Genomic DNA, 25929 nt, shown 5'->3' on the forward strand with positions numbered 1-25929 from the left:
GGATGGTAAAAATAAAGACATATGCCTGATATACAGAGTAGGAAGGAGAGCTGATCAGTTATCTCCAGAGTAAATACTCTCTTTTGGGTCAAAAACTTGTTCCATAACAATTACTGTTATGACTGTTATGACCGCAGATAGAAAATTCCTGCTCTCTGTCCCAAGAATTTCACAAGCTAGTTGCAGTTAGTCAGAGGCGACATAGACACCACATAAAACATGAGCTATACTAGCATTATAAACCTTTCTGTGTAATAAATCTATTTTGATCCCTTTTGCATGGTGATAAAGGTTTCATACTCCATGACATTACACCAGACCTGAGTTAGCCCACACAAGGGATGGGTAGTCTATGGCCAGTAATCCCTACCCTCTTAACACAAAAATAAATAGGAAACAGGAAGAAACTATAGGACTGAAATCAGGGGGGAGACCCTAACACACAAGGTAACAAATAAATAGACTGTTATTCCTTCCAGAGATAGAGAGGAAGTTAATCAGTAGAAAATGGTATTTCACAGAGTGTCCGGAGACAAAATGCTTTTCTGAAGCATCTCTCATATGAAGTATCCCTCCTTCAGGATTCAGTCTAATTTCTGCTGCACCATAGCTGTATCTCTCTTTGACCTGCAGAAAGTCTTGAAAGTTTGGGATCCATCCCAACCACACATAGCTCACCAGCCTGGCATTTTTAAGACAGCCTGAAGTGTGTAGCCAGCAGAGGACAGGAGAAAGTCAACACCATTTCTTACACCAGCTAGCCAGGGGACCACGGCACGTGACCTGGTGGAACACACCACTGGCTCATGCAAATGTGGCTGTCAGTGGCATGAGGCCCATCTTGAACTCACAACCAGGCAAGAACCACTTTAGCCACTGCTACATCCTCTCTGAGATGGGGAGGCTGCACACGGTGGACAACAAAGGATATTACTGAGAGTTTTCCACTCAGCCTCCTTCAATCTTGCCACAGTTTTTACAGGCTGAGATTACAGATTTTACATTATGTTTTGTCATGAAAATCCAGCGAAGACAGTGATTCAGACAGAGAAGATGTCCGATTGTTTTCAGGCTTAACTTCCTGAAGAGAGATTTTTTTCCTTTGGTTTATTTATTTATTTTCCTTCGAGTGCAGCCTAAACCCTCCCTTCCTGTTGGGAACAACAGCTGCAGCATGGGGCATCGGTTTGCCAAGCCTGAATGATTGTGAAATATCATTTATCTTGGAGCAAGGTAATATCAAAAAGAACAACCATGGGGGCCTGACTATGAATTCATTACATAGCTGTGCTTAGGAGGAGTAGGCTAAGTTGCAGTATCAGAGGCAACAGACGTCCGACTTCTGAGCTAACACTCTTGGACCTGAAAAGACTGTCACATCTGAAAGCACTACTACAACAAAAAGCAAATTTTGGTTTCCTTGCTCAGAAAAACACTCTGAGCTTTCAAAGGTTAGAGATACAAAAGTATTCACCAAGGCAGGAAACCAATACTTCTGTAGGTTAATGGGAACATGGTGGCCCCAGAAGATGAAGTAATTGGCTGATGAAAGCCACACGGCTGACACACACACTTCCCATCATACCTGCATTATCCCACAGATCGGGTGGATTCTGTATGAATGCCACAGCCCTTAGATGAAAAATGCTTTCAGCTAACCCTTCTGTTATCTTCATTCTTTTGCCTTTTTGTGGGACTTTTTTGCCAGAAGCAACCACTGTATTTAAAGTTTAGGAGAGAGTTCAGACAAGCTGGAAATTATCGATTAATGCAATATTTTCCCCACCACCATTCCACTCCCATGTTTTGTTCTGGGTTTCTTTGGTGCTTTCTGTTTCGCAGGGGCAGTCGACTGAGGGTCGGGGCAGGCAGAGAGCACTGGGCTGCTCTTTGTTTTGTGCCCTGGTCTCAGGCTCCTCCAGAAGCATTGTTGGGCTGTGTGGAGCTGTCATGCTCACTTCCTTTTTCAACCTCACATATTTCCCATTAATGATGAGAGGGAAAGGTCAGGGAGGGTCTCTTTAATGGCCCGCTTGAGGGCAAGCAGCAGCCTTGGATGGTTCTCTGATTTCCTGGGAACCTCACTCTATTCATCAAGCAAAGAAAGAAGTCCTAAGAAAAGTGAAGATTCCAAGGTGTTAAAAGGGACTTTCCCACGTAGGCTTGGCTCTGCCAGGATCCTCTTATATGAGCTTGGGTATAACTCTCCTCACAATTTTGGTGGTAGGAGAGTAGCCTTAATAAGAACAAACAACACAGATGCAGGACCTGTTGGACAGATGCACTAGGAGCTAAGCGGGCTCAGTTCAAGGCAGCCCACTTTGGTGCCTGTATGTCATTTTGAGTAGTTCGCCACAAAACTCCTGGGAAGGGACTAGACCACTGGCAGTAACATAATGAAGGCATCAATATCTTCTGTCCTTCAGTTCAGCTGCAGCATCTAAGAAGTCTTTTCTTGACAGCAGTTCTGAAATTTCTCAGGGATCAGGATGATGAAAGATTTAAATGTAATATCTTTGCATGACAACAATTCTCATGCCTCAGGACAGAAAGCCCAAATTTTACCTGTGCACACTGTGCTTCAGATATAGAAAAAGTAATAAATAATATGCCCATCAGTATTTTCATGGAGAAACTAGCTGGTGCAAATCAATGTAATGCTATAGAGTTGAAGCCAGTGGAGCAATGTCAGGAGTTTTTGCTATTATTTTTCACTCTTTGTTTTGTGCCTTGCTTTGCTCTGTCTATCACTAAATGTTCCAGGGCTCTCTACCACAAGCCCAGAGTGTGGAAAACGCTGACCGAAGTAATTTACTGTATCTGTGCTCACAAACAAGCTGTTATTTGTCGTTGGCATGTAAATAAGTCACTGTTAAACAAATACTGTGAACCAAGTTCACAGCATCGATTTCTTGTAGGTCACTGAGATGATTTCACAGAAATATCCTGCAACAGTTTTGCAAAACAGGATGAGTCCCAGCCTGAAATTCATGACTGTTTTTTTCCACTTCTATTCCAATGGTTACTGTGTTTTTGCTGTCACAGATGAGCAGTTAATTCATCCTGACTCGCAGAGACCAGGAAAATGGAAACTTTGTCCACTCTTCTTAGTGTCTAAGACATATGCGTTATAAATTACTTGTATTTTGGTACGACCTAGAAGTCCTAGCCCATGTCAGCTGCAGACTGACTATGTATGCACACTTAGAACAACTACATACCACTGATCACAGCATAGCATGCAGATAGCCAAACAGATAGCTTTAAATGGTAGTAATATAAATGAGGAAGCTGGTAGCCTAGTCCAGGCTGAAAAACTTGCTGTGGTGTATGAGTAAATTGACCAATGCAGATCAATAAATATATCCTATTTATAAACAATGCCTGCCTGAAGATTAAAATAAAAATACCAAAACTGTGAGGAAATCAGTTGTATCGTCTTTAGTGTACAGATGGCAAACTGAGGCAGATATTAATGCTTTGCCCAAGGTACCATATGAAGCCTGTGTCAGAGCCAGGACTGGACTTACCTGTGCCTCAGCTTGTGCCACAGCCACAGGTTCCTCCTTGTTCTGAGCACAGTATAGATTCATGCTATATGCTGACATAACTACTCTGACCCAGTAAATGGCATTCTCAATTTTCACCTGTTAAAAGGACAGAATCAGACTGTGAGTGTTAAGGGTGCTGGTGGGCAATGAAAATTGAAAGCCCTACTTTCAATCTCACCCACTGATAATAAGCATTTTAGGAAGGGAGTCAGCAGCAAGTTTTGCACTTAATATCAACAGCAGTGGGTAGGGGTTTGGGAAGCGAATCTAATAGGTGCGTCCAGATTTGGCTAAGAATGAAAAGAGCATTTTCTTTCCACTGGTTGCTGGCTAGTAAAAGCAAAGGGGTGGAATACATCCAAGTTGCAAAACTTGAATACAGTTACTGCTATCTGCAAATGGGTGCCCCTCCCCGCTCATGTGAGCTACACAGGCAAAAGAGAATGACACATGTGCTGTTTCCTTTTCCAGTTGTAAAAGGGTCAGGAGCCAGGCAAGGAGAGCCCGAACAAGAGGAGCATTTTCCTGGGCTCTTCCAGCTGTTCTGTTCAATCCCGCCGTCGGTTCTGAGCAGGGAAGAGAGACTGTCAACACAAATAAGGCATTTTTCAAAGGCGTAAATTATGAGTTACCAAAACAATACGACATCTCAACCACGTGAGTACCCTTATCTCCCCCCCTCCTTACAATAAGAGTGGATTTATCAGTCTGCCGCTTAAGGAAAAGATTGTTTAATGCATTTCATATGCAAAAAAAGAAAAAGAAAAAAGAAAAAAAGAACGCCTGAGACTAATCCTGAAGAAAAAAAGCTGTGATGAAACTGTTTTCCTTTTTTATTCTTTGTGTTTGTGCGCGCGCGTGTGTGTGAAGAACTGAAACGGGCTCTGCAAACTCTGACTCCTGAATAGGACCGAGCAAAGTTAGTAACATTTCCGCCTAAACCCTGGCTTAGAAAAGTTTCATTTGCATGTTTTTCCCTCCCCCCGCCTTCAGGAATGAAAATATAGAGCATTTCGAAAGCGTACTGACGCTTTTCTAAGATATTAATGGTGCTGCCCAACTTGTGTTTAGAGTCTCAAGCTGTCTGTGTGTAATATGAGACGCAAGCCACAAACTGACAGTCTATATTTAAAGCCACAATGTGTTTCTGCTCCTGGAAATTTAGAAACATGGGCTTAAGGACTAGCAAATTAGTTTCTCAGCAAGAGAGGGTACAGGAGGGCAAGTCCTCTGCTGTTGTAACTCTTCATATTTCAGTAAATTTGAAAAGAGGGAATTTGGCCCAAACAGGCAAGTGCGCACAGAGGGTCAGCTGCATCATGGTAGCATTCATTTTGGGACAGTATTAAAAAGAAAGGGGAGGGGAAGGGGGTGGATTCTGATTTGATAAACTGAGAAAAGTCGATGGGAAAACTCTGAGTTTTCGGTGCTGCAATAGCTCCATATCTCTTCTATGACTTTAGTATGATCTTTCCTGGTTTAATTCAAGACAGTAGCTTTATTATATTAAAAATAATAAACAAACTGCCAATAGCAGAATTATTTATCATACCGTGGTATCAGTAATGAAGGCAGAAAGAACAGACAGCAGTGCTGGGAGCTGCCTGTGCTTCAGGATTTGATCCAGAGATTTCTGTAAGAATATTTGTTCTGTATGGATGTTGACATTGACAATGTTTCCCAAGCTTTGAATGAGGCAGGCTGATCCAGCAGAAACGACACAGTGAGCATCATCTCTGAAATCCTGACCAGTCCTTTTTGCAAGTTCTAACCAACAATAAAGATTAGATGTTAGCTTTATATCCTATTTTATTCTATTTTATTCAACAGTTTAGGATATTATAGCTTGGTTTTTGTTGTTTCTAGTACAGTTTGTTTTCTATTATTGCTAGGAAAGAAACACGCAGGCTAATTCAGGATTCTGAAAGTTTGGGTTTGGAAAAGCTTGAGTAAATTACTACCACTGGTGCTCTCCAAGCCTGTGCAGGAGGGTGGTCATGACTCATTGAGGTGCATTTTGCTCATTGTGCAATATCAACAAGGCTCCAGGCTCAATCGTGTATCTTTAGTGACAGGCTTGGCCAGGTGACAAGTCCAGGACCAGCTCTACAGTCCCAAATACATTGCAAATCACTTCTCTGGCAGACCCAGGTTGTCAGAGGACCCCAGAAAAGGCCCTAGGCTGGATCTGGATGAAGAGTTAGTACGCTGTGGGGCCTTTTGTCTGTTCATAACAAAAAAAGTCTGATGCATCAGGTTCTCTTGTTTGTTCCAAAATCTAGGTAGGAATTCTCAGCTTGGTACAATTTAAGGTCATATGATTGCCAGTGAAAATAAATGGCTTGCAATCTAGCTAGAAGAAGTATACTGACTGAAAAAATAGTGACCATCTATTCTTTATTTGCTCTCATAATTTCCATTACTGATTCAGACAGAATGTTCCTGTATTTTGTTTCAGCCTGTCTTTCTTTTGTTTCTTTTTTTTTTTTTTTTAAATTACATGGATCAAATTTACAGATTAAGAACAACATTAAATTAGAGGGAAATCTGATAGTACTATATTCCTTGTATAATGCAAGTTTGATGCATTGCTTTTATGATGGCTAAGGTTTTGGGGTAGGTCTTGGGGAAAAGGGTCTTATTTCTTAGTAAAATTCCATCAATTTCTGAAAGAAACAAGATATTGTAAGATCAGTCTATTGACAGGCACTATACAGCATGGACAGCATATATTTGCCAGAGAGGCAGAGTAATTGGGAAAACTAATTTGCTTCATAACCATAGTGAAAATCTTTGAAATGGGTGTGAAAATGCATAAAGAAACAACAAAACCTTTGACTATACTGAACATACTAATTCTTTGCGGAGTACCTGCAGGTGAGACCACAGAGCAGCTGCCTACTGATGTAAACTCAACAGTGTTAAGTTACCTAATTGCTGGTGTTCTTCACTTATCTCCTTGTATTTGCTCACAGCTGATAAGGAATTTTTATTCATTCTATAAATACAGTATGATCCTGGCAATCCAGGTGGGAGCAAACTACTGTTTCAGATTTAAAATATTCAACTCTGTGAACCCTGCCTCTATACAGGGATGCCACACCATCTAACCTCAGGCACTTCCCATGCCCATCTCAGATATCCCATCACTCTTAGTGGACTCTCTGTATACTCAACAGAGAGGCAAGGGAGCTAGTAATTCAGCCTGCTGCTGTTAGGCAGCGTATGTATATTTACTCCATCATTCATTGTTAAAGGACATTTGTGTGTGGCTGGAAAAAAAATGGAATACCTAAGTAAAGAAGTCTGCTACGAAAGCCAAAAATGGAGTTGGGCTTGAATTTTACTGGCTCAGTTTGAATACAATATTGTGCTGTGAATATATCTCCAGTTTCTTTTTTTTTTTTCCCATCTTATTATTATTATGATATAAAAGGGACCCAGCCTGGCTGCAGGAATGTGAACTTCCTAATTTTTCACTGCATCACTTCCATCTCTGCTCAGATGTACAGGCAGTAGCCGCCTGACTTATTACAAAATCTGAGGGATTCCACAGGTTTGCCAATCTCTGTTAAGGCTGCAGCTTTCACCCTCTTCCTTTTAGACTGCAGTGACCCAGTTCCAAGGCAACGGGACAGCTCAAATGAGGTGAAGGACTCACGCAAATAAATGTCACCAGGTCAAAGGTTCAGTCTGGGGAGGCAGTGATCTATGCAAAGCTGTCTTTAGGGGTCAAAGGTGTCCATCCCCTTGAAGAAAGTGTTGTGCACCTTATGGGATTTAATCTGTACTCGGCATGCTGGGAATGTTTTATCTGGGCCTCATACTCCAAATGCCAGCTGTCAAAGGAATTAGTGGTTAAGGACAGCAGTTTTTGGAGGCTTCTCTTCCTCATCACCTACCAGCAGATAAGGTCTTCCTTCTGAGTGGGTAGGGAAGCAGTGTGGTCTGTGCTATGTAGAAGAATTGGCCCAAAAGGAGGCAAGACTGAGCCTCAGTCCAGCTGCAGAGAGAGGAGGAGGGTCAGGAACAGGGTGAAGCAGCACAAGCCTTGTGACCTGTGTGCTTTCTATCTGCATTGCCAGCTGTAGTTCAACAGGAGCCCAGGCGCAGGCCCTGCCCTGCTCGCAGGGAGCAGACCCTGGTGCTGCCTCTGTCCCACGGGAGGTCTCAGCTCCATCATGCCTGGCTTCTCCACCTGCTGCAATGACAGCACAGGCTTCTGACAAAAAGAGTCAAGTATGTGTGGGTTGTCCCCTCCAAGGAGGCTGAGAGCCTGGCAAAGGTGGCCCCCAATAAAGACAAAGTGACTTACAGCTGTGAATGGCAAGTCGGATTCTGAGAACAGCCTTGCTCCATCTTTAACTCATTATGAGATATACATTGGGACTGCAAAATGGTCCTTTAAATGTTCCTGGAGCAATACCACTTACCTTTCACATGGGGCCTGCGAAAAGCCGCAAATGATCCCCATAGACTTTTAATCATGTTATTCACTGCCTTGGCAATAGCTTTGATTTCATTGCCCTTAATCAAGAGAAGCGCTTGTCTGTGACAGTAACTAATAAACAAAAATGGAGGCTATTGATTATGAAAATTTTGGTCTTCACTGGTAAACCTGTGAGCATTTATAAGCAAGGAAACCTATAGATCATAATAACCTTTCATTTTTAGCACAGAAGTCCCGAAATGTGTCCCACAAGCATTTATGTAAATTGAATGCCTCTGCTTATATATTTGTCTCCCACCACTGTGCATATGAAATGGAAAATTTGGCTTTATACCCCAGGGCTCTACCTGACACCCTCATTGCCTGAGATGTTGATGTGAAAGTCTGCAAATTGAAAGGCTCAGAATGTACTTGAAATTTCGGTAATTAACAGGAGAAATGTTGGCAAACTGCTAAGCTGGAGGGAATAGGGGAGATGTCCACCCAAACAGGAGTCTGATTTTTTAAAATACACATTTCTCAGCGTTTCTGGGCACTGCTTTTCACCAAAAAAAAAAAAAAAAAAAAAAAGGAAAAAAAAAGCCGATTATTTACACAGTAGATGTTAAAGATTCAGGTTATGGCTGGTTATGTGCTTAAGCCTATTAGTATTACAGAATTGTGCGGTGTCTGCATCTCATTGCTGATACTGCTGCACCTTTCTTTCTGGGCTCTTATGGAATATACGCTGTATCCATCACTGTTCAAATAACTGAGTCCAATCAGCAAAGCCTTTTGTAAAACAGGCTTTCAGGACTGCATTCTCTAATGAAAGTCTGTTTGTGTGTCTGCTCTGTGGAGTGCCTGTCTCTATTGTTGGGGAGGGATTAGTATTCCTATAGCATAGAAAAATTCAAGCCAACAGAGGGATCTGATTGTGCTAGGTGCTGTACAGGCACCCTTTCTTCAAAAGGCTGTTAAACTACATAGAGAGGACAGATTACAGGTAGGAGAGAAATGACGGCTTTCCAGGGGCACTGCTGGAGATGCAGCTTTTGGCTATGGGAAGGCATTTATAGCAGCCAGGAGGTAGGAGTTAGTAACGATTCCAGTAGATCCACTGGGGCAACAGCTCTTTGCTTCCCACTCTCTAATTTTGTAATGCATGCTTAGGAAAAAAATGTAGCTCAGAAGTAATTTAGCAACCAGGTTATTTGTTTTCCACAGAAAGATCAGAAAACTTAAACATGGCATTTGGCACTAGCTTCACATCCAAGTTGTGATAGGAAATGCATGAAAAATTGGGGGACATGCAGATGCTGCAGTGACAAGTATACATGAAGTCCTTAGCTGGGCAAGTTTTTGGAGAACAGACAGACTATGTTTTACCTACTTCTGAAAGACTTAAGTTCCTAAGTCAAATGAATTTGACAGTTACCCCAGTAATGAGTTGATGGAAAATTCACCAGCTGCTAAGCATTCTGAAAAACTGCTTGGCAAATGAAGAAAAGTGGCACTTGAAGAAATCAGGTTTGGTTTGCCAACAATTTATGAACATGAATGGAGAAAAGGACTGCCTTCTCTGGATAATTTATTTGTAACCCATAACTCAACTGCATCAAGTAACAATACTGCAATGTTATAACAACAGACATGGAGCTCTTAATTTGTAGCCGAAATAAGATCTGAACTCCTCTGTTTCTCCAAGAGTCAGCATGATCTAATCTCTTCAATATTAGCATGGAAATCAAATGCCCTGTCTGTGTTATGCTGCTCCCTTATTGCAGATGTACCTTGCACGTGTAGTTTCACCAATGAGACATCTGGCTAAGTGATTTTCCTCTTAATTAATCTTCTCATCTGCAAAGGAGGCCAGTTTCTCATATCTTCTTCTCTTCTGACATATGTTTCACCACAGGGTTCTTCCTGATGAAGCAGAAAGCTCCACTTAAAATCTCAACGGGTTAAACTTGTTCTACTGCATTGAAGTTTTAAAAGTGATTTTTTTTTTTCCTTCCCTCTCCCTCTCTTTTTCATCTTAGGAAAAAAAAAAAAAATCAGTTATTTCGTGAGGGTCTACCTCTTTCTTCTTCAGATAAGCCCTGAAATGGAGTTAAGCTTTTTATCAGTAAGTTGCAGGGGGGCTTTTGAACACACCCTGAGACAGCTCCATGTTATCATGAGTGATGAATGCCTATTTTACTGGGAACTGCATGTTTAAAATGTCTAGTTTTATGAGGCAGTCCACATTATAAAGAGCATGTGTGACAAGGTCACAGCAGTGCAGAATCAGACATCACAACTTTACATATGTGTAGGTGTTTAGATTTGCAAACAGAGACTACTTTAGTAACATCAAGCCAAGAAAATGGATTTTAATTCTTTACATACCTACATATATACACACAGAGTGTATATATATATAATATAGTGTATATCTGTAAGTATACATATACACAGGCATACGTATATATACAAACCACCCTTTTCACTACTTATATGGCTTTTCACAAGTGAGACTTCTGGGTATGGAGAGTTTTATTTCCCTGACTACATCTCTAGTCACAGACCAATACCCACAAGCTCATGTTTCCCTTTTTGTATGATAGATACCTTCAAAAGTAGCAGAAAAAATGGCTAGATTTTTGAAGGCTTAGCAAAGGCATAAACTCAGTAACAAGAGAGAAAGCGAGAAGATGATTTGGGCTATTTATAAGAAGGAAACATTACAAAATATCCTTTTTACATGATATAGTAAAACATTAGCAAAACAGCCTTATGCAAACTATCCCTTGCAGATGCCAGGTTCAGGTGTCTCTCTACTGACTGTATTTACAGTCAGAGCCTAGCAGCTAATAATGATATAGACACCAAATCACTCCATGTTTTGAATTTAAGTATCTACAGCATTTGCCCAAATCCATCTTGGAGACTATTACAGAACCCATGTCCACATAAACAAAGATCCAGAGAAAAGCAATGATAATGACTTAAGAAACAAGGAGGAAGTAGGTGTTCCATATGGATCAAACTACTTAAAAGGGGATAACCCAGATTAGGAAAGGCCGAGTCTGCGTTCTTCTTCAGGCAGTGAATTGTGCAAGTTTAAACCTCAAGCAGGCAGGATATTTGGTCAGGTTTGTGTTCCTTTAGTAGATCATCTGTACTAGGAGAATTTGTTAGTTGCATCTTCAGGACTGTTTTCTAGAAAAACTGATCATTTTAGAATATTTGTTCTGAAATAGAAATTATTCTTTAAAGAATAACTATCCTCCTTTGGAAACAGAATACTTATTCATAAATCTAATCAATCATATTATGTAATTCTGTGTCCACCTCAATCAGTTATGGGAAAATGAATTTATACTGGAAAAGCTTTCACAGAATTGTTACTCCAGGTTAACTTGATCCCTTTGTGTAGGCAAATTTGTTGGTACGCACGAAAAATAAGCTTGTTTTCTTTGCAAAAACATTCTTACTAAGGCAAAAGAAAATGCTTCTCATCTGCTAATTGGATGTTTCAAAAATTTCAGTCATTTAACAAAGGATGAAAAAGCAGCTCTTGATGACCAACTTCAGCTAAACCAAATAATCTTTAGGTAAAACAAATAGCCCACAAATCACTTAATCACAGGTGATTAAAGAGTTATATGTATGAATGAGTACAGGGGAAAATTATTTCTAGTGGATTGTGAAGAGTTATCACAAAAATGTGGTCATCCAAGAATTCAGGAAACATGTATGTTTTCCAAAATTCTGAAGTATGTTTAAAATGACACTCTTTTTACATTTTATTTCTATCTTCTGGAATCTGTATTGTTGAATTTGGCTTTCAAGGTTTTCTTAGCATGTATTAGGGCTAGAAATTTACCATTTTATTATGAAATTTTATTTTCAGTAGAGTCTGTTATTTCCTGAGGTTTTAATAACCAGCACTCATGAGCTAGCAGAGGTGGTTGTTGTAACTATTGATGGTTCATTCAAATGTCATGATCACGGTTCCTGTCCTATCCAATAGAGAGAGCAGAAAATTAAATTCTTGATGTATCTTTGACACAAGGATGCTCTCAGAGAGCAGAATAGTCTCTATCATTACCTCTCTCTCACACCTGCCCTCTCAAGTTGTCTAGTTCAGATATCCTCTGCACCTCCTAATCCATCCTGTCTGTCCCTTTCTCAGCCCACAGGTAAGTCCTCATATCTCAACATAGGAGAGACACACAGGTCCCAGTTGTTAAATGCCTTTTCCTCCCTTCTTTCAAGGACCTTCGACAGTCCTGGCTGTGGGAAGGCAGAAAAGCACAGGCAAGGAAGACATAGATCTTCCCCTGTCATCCTCTGGGCTGAGGCCTTGTTTCCTTTGGGAGTTGCTCCCTCTTCCATCTTCCTCCCTCTTCTCCACTGGTTTCTCTTTGCTTTCTCATCTTCACAGCTTGCTATGAAACAACACCTCCCCCCTCCAGATCTTTCCTGTCATCACATAGGAATTCTTATTTACAACACGTTTTTTGCATCCTGGATCACACAATTAGGAGAGTTTATTATTGTCTGTCTCTCTTGAATTTTCATAATTACGTCAATGGACTTTGATTTTTGGACTCTGTTACATAGAAATCCAATTTTCCCCTCACTGAACTCATTGGGATTTTTTATTTTAAAGAAGCCTATACTACCAGTTACTAATGGTAATTAAGCCCTTGGTGGAAACAGGGGGATATACACAGGATTAGGCTGCATCTCTACAGAAAACCCTGCATAAGCTGTTGAGCAGAGCAGACCAAGAAACAAAACTGCCATTGAGAGCCATGCTTCCGTTCCAGCTTCCCCTTTGCTTTGGGAAAAAGGGAAGTCATGATTTTCTCACTCTTTCAAAACCACTCAGTGTGCTCTGCACACCCTGTCACTTTTATCCTATCCCTGCTCCAGTCATGAAGAAGAGTGGAGTGAATGGCTGCTGCTAACATTAGCATGGCCAGGAAGAACAATACCAGGTCAGGGAGGAAAAGGGTGCTTTGTCAGTCCTTGTGCAGGTTGTGCCACCTAATGGAAGGGGAGCAATTCTTCTGAAACCTTGTTGATTGGCATTTTCCCATCTCCCACTGAGAGGTGTCTTCCATATCTAGAGCTCAAGCAATGGTTAGTGTCAGGATCCTTGATTATTATTTTAAAAATGAAAAATCACTTTCTATCTCATCTTTTGTAGAGCTGGATGGATCTGGTCCCTCCAAACACCTCTCCCATACTACTTACTTGCCCACCCACCTCACCATATCTCCCCATATCTCCTTCTCAAGTTAACCATCCCACACCCTGATCCAAGAACCCAGTTGTCATTTCTACTTACTTGCAGTACAGGGAACAATTTGAGATTACTTCAAGTCCAAGCCATTACCACAAAGGCAGTGATGCATGGTGACTTCATGTGCTGGGAAATGGAAAAGATGGTGGTGTACAGCCCCAGAAAGAAGCTGGTTTACTCACAGCCTGGGTTAGTCAAGTCCTTCCTCTGTTTCCAGCTCTCCAGTCAATGTCTCCTTCCTACTTATGATTAATAGCAAGCTCTTACCATCTTTCCTCTCACATCCTTCCCATTCCTTCTTAACGAAATACAGCCTTCTCCATTGCATAAATGTATCCTTTTTGCTTTGTTTAGTCTGTAAATTCCTCAGGACAGAAATTATGTCTTCTTCCATCTCTTTTCCAAACAAAAGTCACCAATTATTTGCCACTTCAGTGTTTATGATAAGGGGCACTAATCACATCCATCTTCCCAAGTTACGTCTTCAAGTTGATCATTCTGGGCAGAGATTTAGGCCTCCTGAAGCATAAAGATAAAAAGCAAAAAACAACCTTAGGTGTGACATCAACAGGCAAGGCATATCAAGTTGGAAGGACTTTAGAGTTTTCTCCTTGAAAATATTTTTCCCCTAAACATATTTATTTGTACTCTCTGAGACAGTCTCTAAACTGTGGAGATCAAAGCAAGCTGGAAATCTAGCAGAGTTTTTAAGTGTATTAAAGGTAGTGTGATTCAAAGCCACATGCTTAAACATTTAAGCACCATGGAAGAAATGAAGTAGCAGGTGGTAATACATGTAAATATGATTGTTCTAATCTTCATACTTTTCAACTTGTCAAAGCCTAACTCTGTAACACAATGTTTGACAAAGAGCAAAAATAAAGGATGCTGCATGCCCACACAGACACACAGGAGAGCATAAAACCCAAGGACACCAGCCAGCTTTGGGTTTTCTCTTTCAGCCACATTCTGATCTTGTAAGTCATTTACAGCAATAAGGACGTGGATTTACCAGACTTATGTGGAACCTGGCAAGTCTGAGCATGGAGTGAGTGCTTCTTGGGAGATTTGAATACAGAAATGTAGTTCTCTGCTGCACATTTTTTCGCCAAGGTAAAGAGTATAAAATGTCATCCACTACAGACTAGTGGCATTTTGTAAATGTCTGCCTATTGTGAATAGATATAACCACTTTTTAATGTTCCTCACTTAGCAACTGAAGCATTGTGGAAATATGTTCAGGTGATTTCAGAGAGACAAAGTGAGACAAAATGAGAGGATTTTTCTTTTTATTACTCCCAAAGAAATGAGAACATAATAACAAGAGGTGTCCACCAGACCTAACCCCTTTCCTACCATAAGTTTTGGTGTATGTTTTGTGATTAGCTCTAGCTGCAAACAGAAAGCTTCATCACCTGATGTCCTGACATATAAACAAATAGTTGACCATTTGTGTCTCCTTCATGTTTCTGCAGAGCTTCTCAGGAAATGCCTTACTCACTGCAAGTTATCATCATATTGCTAAAGTCAGTGGTGTTGAGATACTTGTACCCTGGAATTTGAGATTGCTTATATTGATGTCATTGGACTTTGGATCAGAATTTGCTGATTTCAGATCTTCACTTTTAAATATTATGCTACTTCAAATACCTTGATTTAGCTCACGGCAGCTACTATTACCACAGATTTTAATGAAGGCAAAGCGATTTCTCAGTGTTAACTAGAGCTCTTGTAGGAAGCACTATTGAAAGCAGGAGGTAGTAGGGAGCAAATAAAGATAAACTGATCCTGTATGCTCCCAAAGAAGAATACTTCCTGCTGAGTCAAGGTTCTTAAACATTAAGAAAAGATGCCTATGTCTCCTGAGCTCATTCTCCCTGTGGATTAATGATCCATAAGGGACTCCTTGTACCAAGGAGGAGTAAATCACCCCTCCCACTTTTGGCAGGCAGGAATGCGACTGGGGAGATAAATGCTTTTGCATTTCTCTGAACTTTGTTGTTACTTCTCAGTAAAAGATTTCCCCTTCTGGAATGCATTAAAATCTGTGAATCTCAGACAAAGACTCTTCTTTCTCTTCCCATGTTCTGTGTGAGATGCTTAATCTCTGCATCCTGGGGACATAACCATTTGTGAGCTGGAAATAGAGCATGAACCAAGCCCTTCTCCTCTTGGGGTGCCTTGTCTGATTTCCTTTGCCTGCAATGAATGAAACCTTTCATTTCAACAGCATCTGACTTGTGTCAGAAGGTTCTTAACTGACTGGAGCAACAATGCGGTGGAAAAGAGGGATGAAACTGTTGAAAATGTGTCACTGCTAAATAAGTAAGGATCAACTTTAAACACGGGGGGAGAAAGCAAGAGGAGGTATGACTGCATGACACTGTTTTTAAGGTAAAATGCAGCCTGGACTTTTTCCCCCTACTCCTCTCCATGACTTGTATTTCCTTTAAGGAAAAGGTCATGCCTTCTCTCCCTAGCTGCTACAAGCCTTTCCCAGGCAGGAAGCATATCCTGTGTCCTGTTTTCTCCAGAGGCCAGTAATGGAGCAGGTGAGAGCATGACTTCTAAGTCGCTGCTCCTACTGTGCTGTTTTTAAGTGACTTGAGTAACAAATCGCTGGGAAAATCTCCCTCCCTTTCAAATGCAGTGCAGCCCAGCCCCAGGACCTTGCAGAGACTGTCAGCTGTTGGAGGTGACCAGAGGGGGAAATAAAAGCTACTCCCTTTTAAGGTCTGGGTGCTTATTTTTGTCAGAGATGAAACTGCATCAGTCATTTGGGGGGGAGCACATGTGCTGTAATTAAAGATTGTGTCTGTGATTCATTCCAGAGGAGAAGGGTGTATTTTCCTCATTGAATGAAGAACTTGTAGCTGAAGGAATTCAACCTTGGGAGCTCAGCATTACTGAAGGCACAGCTCGTGTCAGGGAGCAAGGGACTCCCCTTCCTTGTTCCTCCACTGAATGAGGAAAATAGACTTGGAAACTGGAACATCTAGCACATGCTGTTTTGCACCTAAGTGATTTACTTCACAGCTCACACCAGAGAAGAGGCTTCCCAACTCTAAGGGATCAACCCCACCAGTCATGCCCTGCTGACTGCAGCCCACAACAAGGTCCAGGACTTGTGGGTGGCTGAGGGAAGTCTGCCAGGGAGATACTGATAAATGTGGGTGTCCAGTTTCACAACTGATCTTGTTTGCCACTGTTTGGTACATTAAGTTAACAGCTTGCTGTCTGTGGGCATGAGCATCTATATCCCTAAGATGCTACTTCTCCCCCACACTGAACATAATCCTGGGTGAGGAAAGGTGTAACAAGAAATGCAAAATCAGTCCCTTGACAGGCGCAAAGTTGTGGCACACCAGCTGTGACCAAGGGCCATATATTCTCTCCAGACTACCAGGGCACCCATATCTATCCTTCCCATTCCCCATCCCTGCTGGGCTATTTCCAATCCATCTTCTAGCTAATGGGATTTGGTAGTGATTTTTCTCATCCTTTGTTTCACTGCCATTGCACAATGAAGCAATGTTGTGTTATTACCAGAGCTGCCTGAGTGTCTCCCTTGGCCCTCACCAGCTGAACATTAGGTTACACCATTATTAAGAAAAAAAGATTATCTTTCCCAGGGCCACTGACACCTCTTCCCATCTGCTACAGTATCCATGACAAGTGATTGCCAATGTAGGTTTGATCCTGATGGTGCTGGGTGTGCAGGACTTAAATGCTTTTCCAGCTTTGCTCATGAAAGTACTGTAGTGAGCATGGAGCTGATGGTCCGTCTTCCCCGTTAGAGCCAGTAGCAGATGCCTAATGGAGAGTTAAAGCACAAGGCAATGATCTAGGGATCTGAGGCATGGGAAAGTCTTGAGCCAGTTAGTATTTCAGTGTTTAAAGGGTTGCCTTGGGGTATAAAAGCTTTTTCGTTTACCAGAGTTTCTCATATGAAAAACTTTAACCTCCTGCTCACATCCAGACTCAGCACTTGGCAGGACTGAGCCTTACCTCCCCCTTTTCCCTCTTCTTGAATGAGCTCTTTTAACTTGTAGTTGAAGGAATTCAACCTTGGGAGCTCAGCATTACTGAAGGCACAGCTCATGTCAGGGAGCAAGGCACTCCCCTGCCTTGTTCCCCAGGTAACCACAGTGCCTCCAGGAGCCACGCAGAAATGCATGTGGCCATGGCTATCGTTTTGTCCCCTCTAACAGCCAGCCGTGCAGCAGGAGCTGTTAGATAAAGGCCGTTGCCTGAGGCTATCCATGCAACTCAGCACAGCACGTGGTTGCCGATATGCCTAGCCCCTATCTGGGAATGCAAGCAGGATAGGGAAAGTCTCTGCCACTCTTTTTCCCCTCCTCATTCAGTGGAGCTCCCACTTGTCAGACAGAAGTGTTCAGTGGAAGGCATTAAAGAAGTAAAGCCAGACTGCTGTGTATGTCCCTTCTTTGTAAAGCATGTGCATATCCTAGGGGACACTTCTTGCTGACTGTCTCCTAAAGCGACTCCCAAGAAAAAAAAAAGCTAGAAGGACAAGCCTTAGAGCTTCTGCCTGTGTGTTTAACTCTAGTGGGCGTGTCAGGGACATGGGGAAAGGCTACCATGTCTCATGAAAGTAGCTTAGTGGGTTTAGAAACACAGGCATTCAGGTCTTGTGGAAGAAGGAATTAAAATTGACAGACAGACTCTGTAAAATTGTGGGCTGTTTTAACCACTTCTTTCAGTTTTCTATTCCATCCATGCAGACAGAACCAAAAAATGCAAAAGGGATGTGGACTTTACTCCTCTCTGACTCGTAACAGATACATACTTGTGTCCAAACCTTGCCCTGACATGAAGTACAGCACAGCTCCCCCTGAAACAAACTGCAGCTCACACATATCTCAGGGTGGAACTTGGCTCTTAAACAAAGTTTAATGGGAGTCTGCTCTGGCTGAACTCTACTTATGACTTCATATTTTCCAGGGCTGTACTAGTGCTGTTGGTTTGTTAATTTTTCCTTTTTTTTTTTTTTTTCCATTCTCTTTATACTAATAGGTGTTTCAGTGGGATAGCTTGACCTTATGATACTGTTTCAAAGCAGACTTCTCTGGAGGCAATGGTAATTTGGGTTTGTTATGAAAGAGCTTTGAGAAATTTGCAGGATCTCTTCTGGCTACTTGAGAAGTCAGGTTTTTGCAGTCTTAGACAGCATCAACTGGTGAATTAAACTGGGAAGTTGGAAAACAGAGAGGATGGACACCAGAGGCTATGTATGATGATCTTGATGATGAATCCTTGGCTCTATCATGTTTCTAATATTCATAAAATAGAGTTTTTAAAAGCTTTCACCATTGGCCCAACTGAGCAGTTGGAATGCGTGGGAGATCTGTCACCAACTTCAAAGGGAGCAGAAGCAGTTTAACAGAGGGAGCTTTTGCAAATCCCACCTTGTATGTATACCATTTGGTATTTCACTTTGTGTGTTGGAATAGTGCCCTGCTTTGATACAAGTGTAAATGGGACAACAGTGACTTCTGCTGCTCAGCTGCAATGCATGACTGTTGCTGATTCAGCTGTGAAAGAGCAGCACCCCTCCAGGCAGGGAGAGAGGTACAGAGTAACAGCTCTGCACTAGGGTCCCTATTTTGACAGCTGAGAGAAGGGTCTTACTTCTTAGTGCATTCCAATATATTCTTACACAGGGAATACCAAGCCCAACTTTTTCCATGGCCTTCTAGAGCTAATGTATTTCAAATAAGTGACTTGGCTGTAAAAATCTGGAGTTTTCTGTTCTATTCAGAGCAATCCAGAAAGGAAATCTCCAGCTTTATCCAGCTGTTTTTCTCCTTATGCTTCTCTTTTGGGGGACTTGTTTTTTCTGAGTGCAGATTTGTAATGTACTCCACCCACCCAAAAGAGCATTCCCGCTTTTTGCCCTCTCTCTCTGCACCTAGCAAACCCCTACCTGTTAACAGATTGACAGACAGTCAGACTACATGATCAGTTTGCCAGTAAGTAAATACCCACCACCTCTCCTTTTGGTGGGCTGGTTTTCTGCTGGATCAGCTTGAAAGGAAAAGGGTTAGGAACAAAAATGCCCTTTTCTGCTGGAATGTAGCAACCAGCTCAAATCACAATAATTTACTCTCAGCTTTCCTGCATGTATATTTCATACATTTAGGAAAGGAGCAGACCAAAGGCTTTATAGTAAGTCAAAAATATGTTAATCACAGAAGTGTCATAGCAAGCATTTGTTGCTATTGAAAAGTACTAGACCATATTTCTTTGCTTAATGACACACATTAATCCTCTATTGAAATTGCCAGGGCTGTCCAAGCCAAATCTGGCTTTAAAGGTTTAAAATATAGTCCAAACTGTAAAAATGTAGCATTCTGACAAAAAAATAAGCCGAAAAAAATTTCAGCAATGTCCCTTTGGTGTTTCCTTTGCTGTTTAAACCACTAAGGACATCTTCTACAAGCCTTGAAATGGTTGCAAAAACATGGCATTTTTTAAATTGGTGACCAAAATATGAATATTATCCAAGTACCCAGTGCTACTTCTGTTTTCAGTCCAGTTTCCTAATGAAATGAGTCTTATGTGTTCCTGCTGTCTATCTGTCTGCTTAATCATCTGTTCATCCATCTGTCACTTCCCATCAAGAACTTTTGGATCCACTGACCAGTTTCAACCAGATTTGAAAGAGAAGCAGAAGCCTCAGAAATTATTATCATTCTCCAAGTTGTGTGAAAGTCAACATTTGTCTACAGAGAGCCATTCAAGTGAGCAATAACCCAAGAAGGACTCCTTATCAGGACACTAAACTAAATGGAATTCTTTTCTAGTTAGGAATGTAGTAGCACCAAGTTTTGGCACAATAAGATTGCTTGCATAAACATGACTTCAACTTAACAGGCAAAAGCAGAGTGTAAGACACTATTTAAGCACCTGTAAGAGAGATCTAGCCTTTCTGACCAGTGCATGTTGAAAGCTCTGCAAAAAAAAGCTAAGCCCTCAGCACAGGCTTTGGAAAGGGATGGTTAAGCAATGCTAACAGTAATGGTTGGGATTTATTTTCCCTAATTATAGACTCCAGAAACCTAGGTTTCCAATGTAAACTAGTCTTCTAGGTTTGCTGATTGGTTGACAGGAAGACGAATTCCCACCTTATGCCCCAGGATTCATCATACTTCTGTTGAAGCTGAATGGATCTTCTTGAAAGAAGGCATGTCAGAATAGAATAGAATAGAATAGAATAGAATAGAATAGAATAGAATAGGAATAGAAATAGAATATTTCCAGTTGGAAGGGACCTACAACAATCACCTAGGCCAACTGCCAACTAATGTCCCCTCTGCAGCACCTGTGGAGACAATTTAGATCATATAGACTCCTTTCCAGTAGTCAAAAGTCTTGTCAGGTTGGTTATTAGCTCTCCACCTACATGGTACTTACCGTTCATGTTTCACTAGGAGAGAGGAACATTAGTAATGAACTGTTAATGAATCTCACAACAATATAAATCCAGCACTGAAAAACATCCAGTATATGGCTGCAATGAAGGCTTTTTCATGTTCCGCTCTCTTAATGCATTCAATATGCTATTTGTCAAATAATGCCAGACAACTGTCCAAAAATAATAGACAAGTGAGACTTTTTTCTTTTTTTTCCCCTCTCTTTAACATTTTTTGCACAATCTGTCTAGAATTGCTCAGATGAATGATAGATGGTAAAGAAGTTTTGCTAAAATTACTCAACTTGATTCAGACAGCTTGGACTGATACGTAAACGCTTTTCAGATAATAAAATGGTCTTTGTCTTTTTAAATGGAGCAGATATGCAAAAGAAATCTGCATATTCATTGCAGAATCCTTGGAAAATGAGAAATGTTGTTGCCCTGAGCTACTATTTGCCTTGCAAGTTTCTAAGGTGTTTCAATATGTTTTATTTTCTTTGTTTAATATGCTCAATATTTAAAACATTTGGAAGATTGTTTCTTCTAGAGATATCTCCATTAATAATATTAACCTCATCAGTGCTCCAGGAAAGATCTCTGTGTCCCTGAAGAGCATATGCTAAGCATCCTGACATTTCCACTTGCAATGCTTAGTAGATGGTGCCTTAGGCAAGCACTGGTGTATGAGCTGGATGTAGCTGAATACAATTCATATCAAATAAGCTAGGGAATGGAGCACAGAGAGCTCCTGTTTCCAAGAATTGTCACCTTTTGGGCTGCTTTGCTACAAAATATTGGTGGTGGGAAGGAGACATAAAAGAAACCTGCCCATGTTGGGAAAATGATTATACTTTTCTAAGGATAGTAGCCTGGCACTACATTCTTTGAATTGTCAGGATAACATCTTTGTGCATAACTTTAGGCTTTTGCTAGGTTCCAAGTGACTTCTAGATGACATCACCTGTAATTTGATCATATCACCTGTAATTTGTCATATCACCTGTAATTTAAGCACAAGGTCAAGCTTTTTCATCTCAAAATGAGAAACAGACATTTATCAGCCTTAATAGAGTAATGGCCATGTTTCTTTCCTTACATGTAAGTGTTCATTAAAACAAGTTTTCTGCCAGCAATAGAACCAGTGAAACACTCCTGCTTTCGGATTTATGTCTCTGGCCCCTAAATCCCACCCCCAGCATACACTGGCTCCCTCCCAGAGCAGCTCCTTGCAGGAGGGGAAGCACCTTGCTGCAGGTCCTCTGGACCTACGTGCATGATGATTGGAAAGCACGTGGTGACTGGAGAACCGACTGCTACTAAACAGAGCTTAAAATTGCTGAGTCCTTGCTGCCTTTCCTTCACTGCTGAACTACCCTAGTCTCCGTTTTCTCTCCAGCCTACACTTTTCATGGAAATTGTGGCAAAGTGCTTATCTTTGCCTGTTCTTCCTTTAAAAACAGTTGGGATTGAATAATGGAATCAAAACTTGTAAAGGTTACAAGGACAGTCAGGCACACATCAGGAACAGAGAAAATCAGTGCAAAAATGCTGCTGAATATATTCAATGGAAATATTTCAAATACTAACAAACAGTTCAATCTGTCTTAGTTAGGGGGACTAATTTTAGCTAATGTTTGTCTTGAATAGGGCCACATCCATAAAAAGGGTGTGTTTCAAATGTAAACTAAAACCCAAACTTAAGAAGTTATTAAGGTCATAAAATCAAGCACAGCAACATTAAGAAACACAGAGATCACCTTATCCTCTGATGACACGGTCAAAAGGCCTGAGAGTCAGGACGGAGGCTGGTAGACCTGTTAGGTACAAATTAAAAGCACGTCTTGGTAAATAATTACAAGCAGTTTAGTAGTTAAATTGTCTTACTGCATCATATAACCATTTACACAAGGGTTGGGAAGGAATTACCATGTCCTCCAAGACCTCTTGGCCTCCGACTTTCCACTGAAAGGTTCAGCCTCAAATTTTTATGCTTATGTTTCTAACATGCAAAGTTTAGGTCAGTGAGGTGTGCTTCTTTCACGCACTGTTTCTTAAGAATTACAAGTTAAGTATCTGTTGCAGGTGGTCAGATGGCTTTTCACTATGTCCATAGTCAGCTCCTTTGATTACCTGTGATCATTTCCAGCATTTGAAATGGTTAATCAGTGAAGCCAGTGACTCCTTTCCATTCAGCTTTGATCTCAGTGAATAAGCAAATGACCATTTTGTTCCCATTTTAATTCAACAAAAAATGACTAGAGCTTGAAAATGTTGACTTTGGAGGAAAGTCAGGCAGAAATTTCACTGGATGTTTAGTGTTTGTTTCAAAACTTTCCTGATTAAAAAGCCCTCAAAAGGAGTACTCTCTTCTGATGAAGAAGGGAAAGCAGGGAGGAAAACACATGCAGGAAAACGTCCTGATCATGGACTGTACCTATGGACTGATTCATACCGTCACTTCTTCTTTAATGAAGCAATACCAGGTCAATTTATCTTCCCCAACATGTTGTACATTTGGAGCATGAGCCAACTTTGGTGGTTGTGGAGGAAAAATGTAAATGATGGCCTGGTTACATTAACATATTTTAATGGAAATGTAAGGAACTTTTTACAGTGAGACTATAAACATGAGACAGACAAAACAAGGCACAACTTGCAAGTTGCCACATTTTTTGAAAAAGATGAGACCTTCTTCTGGGTCCACACATTTCATGTACCCTTTGTATGATAAGAAGGCAGTGTTTGATCTTCAGACATCAAGCAGCCTTCCCATAGGAGCACAGCAAAACCTGTCCACTATACATGAGCAGCAAGACCACCACTGGGTGGACCTTGGTGGCTTCCTACGTCCCATCCCTAAAAACAAGGTTTCTACAACATCCTTTTGTGAGCTTCATTGCCTGCTTGCAAAGGAACTCCAGTGCCAGGGAAGAAGCTCCTCTCTCTAACTTCTCCTCTGCTCTGGGTTTCTTCTGCTGACCCTGAAACCTTATTGTCCTTCCTGATGCTATAAGAAGCAGATGGATCCATCTGAATTTCTCTGTCAATTTTTTTCTGTATATATACATCAGTGTGAATACACAGGACACATTAAATATCTGTTCCCAGAGGGGACATGGGCCTAAAATAAGCTCTCAAGTACTGTGCTGTATGGGAGCTTTAAGGTTGTAATATTTATAGAACTTCTAAGGGGGAAATGCCATTTTAATGTTCTTACTGGATGCACTTTACTTAATTGCCATCAGAACTGGTGGCTGGTAGTCAGCTACCCTGAGCTAAGGAGTGAAAGTACTTTAATGTATGTCTCTAGTAAGTGCAAATAAAAAAAAGAGAATGTGGTTCAAACAGAAATGGGAATTGAGGGGGATGTCAGCTCTTTTGGGGGATAAACAGAAAAGTTTGATTTAACTAAAAATTCTGTGGTTTTTCAGATTATGTAACCCTTTAAAAGACTATTTTCTTCTCTTTTTTTTTTTTTTTTAATTTCAAAATATAGAATATCTGTTCATTTTAAAAAGAACCTTACTATTCACCTAAAATAATTTCCCAAATTTCATGAACATTTTCTCCTTGTCCCTCTTACCATTAAGGGATATCATATGATTATTTTTTGACAAGCTGATTTTTAATGTATCTCTCCATCTCTGATTTTCCCCAAGGCAAAGCACAATTCAGCTTCACAATAGAAGGAGAAACTATGTGAGTGAAGCCGTTACTTCCTCAAACATTGGAAAACATATTTTCTCCTTCTTAGTTTATAACATAGAATGGTACAAAAATATTTTGCTGACACTGTATACCTGAATCAAATGAGAACTGTTAAAGTTATGTGGCAATCTTAATCTAATTAAACTAACTTGATAATGCCTTTTTATCCTAACTATTTTACAAAGTGTGGAAAGTCTTGAACAGACCTTTATTTTAATTGAATGAGACTGGATTTTGTCTTCTCAGAATTAATTACTTGATAGCTAAAGTACTTGTTAGCTAGGATAGCAAGAGGATTGGACCCGGTGCATTTTAATTTTGTAAATATTTTTAATCTGCATGATTTACCTTACATTTGAAGCATAGTCCATTTATTTACCCAAAAGATCATGTGGTGGTTGTTGTACATCACCATTATTGTCCTTATAATAATTTAGTATATAAATGGAAGCCAAATTATTCTGTCTCTTGTCCAGATTGACAGATGAGAAACTGCTCCTTAATTTTGAAAGAACAGCCTTGATGTGTTTCATTATCTAATGGGAGATGGTGATGGCTTTTTCAGTGCAATGTGTCAAATTGATGGGTTCAGGCTGATGACCCTTTGGGATAAGAGATGCCAGCTCTGGCAGGGCACTGCACACTTACTGGCAAATATTAAAATAGGTAATAAGTTTTTTTTTAATCCAGAAAGGCCTTAGTGCAATGCCTCTGATATCATTATACAGGCCAGAGAGCAGCTTGAGCAGTTAACATATTTTTAAGAAGTTGGTTCAACTCGTTTTCACACATGCAGCTGCAGTGAACCAGTTCTAACTATAGCTTGTAAATTAAATCAGTGTGCTAAGGTTAATAGATTAATGATTTTCTCATGAATGCAGTGTGTTGGCAAGGCACAAACATAAACCAAAGGGCAAGGAGGACATACCACCATTGCATAAACAATGGAGATGTTAAGCCTTCATTAGTTCTTCCATACTAAATGTGTGGTAAGAAAAGTCTTGCCTCAGTGATGACAGTAGGGACACATTCAGACCTGCTTTTACAGTCAAGAGGAATGATGACTTCAGAAGAGCATACAAAGAACAAAAAGAGCCCCTGGGAAAGGAACAGTTGTAATAAATACATTTTTAAATACATTATATTAAAAAATTTAAAAATGCAAAAATTATAACAAAGGTTTTTACCAATTGCAAAAGCTTCCTGGTACACTCTGTGTATTCCTCAATACTTTCAGGATTTTATAATGTTTTACTGAACCCAGTGAGATTCCTTTCTGTCATCTTCAGTGGAAGCAATTAGATCAGTGATTAATCTTTTTGAAACCCCACCTAGATTCTTTACATGATAAGACAGTCTTCCTTTAAAATTACAACTTTTTTTTAAAATAAGTCAAAATTGGTATGGTATGTTGTGCTAGGTCAATTGATACAACCCAAAAAATAGACAATAATTTACTAGACTGAGTAAACTGTATTTCATTAGTCTCCAGTTATACTTAAAG

The 25929-nt window shown here is 40.6% G+C and overlaps 1 protein-coding gene and 1 long non-coding RNA gene across 2 annotated transcripts in view; one reads left to right on the plus strand and one right to left on the minus strand.

The window, feature by feature from the left end:
• LOC141925153 (uncharacterized) overlaps window positions 1–13335 on the minus strand; it is a 65386-nt gene extending 52051 nt beyond the window's left edge. The window contains exons 1-2 of the long non-coding RNA XR_012623772.1: window positions 13325–13335; window positions 9774–9906 (exon numbers count right to left, since the gene is read on the minus strand). This is a non-coding gene — a long non-coding RNA (uncharacterized LOC141925153). The remainder of the gene's footprint in view (window positions 1–9773; window positions 9907–13324) is intronic.
• GYPC (glycophorin C (Gerbich blood group)) overlaps window positions 4001–25929 on the plus strand; it is a 41025-nt gene continuing 19096 nt past the window's right edge. The window contains exon 1 of the mRNA XM_074828795.1: window positions 4001–4208. Within this exon, the coding sequence (XP_074684896.1) occupies window positions 4175–4208 (34 nt within the window). The 5' untranslated portion in view covers window positions 4001–4174. The remainder of the gene's footprint in view (window positions 4209–25929) is intronic.

The sequence above is a fragment of the Strix aluco genome, chromosome 6 (genome assembly GCF_031877795.1).
Source record: "Strix aluco isolate bStrAlu1 chromosome 6, bStrAlu1.hap1, whole genome shotgun sequence".
NCBI lineage: Eukaryota > Metazoa > Chordata > Aves > Strigiformes > Strigidae > Strix > Strix aluco.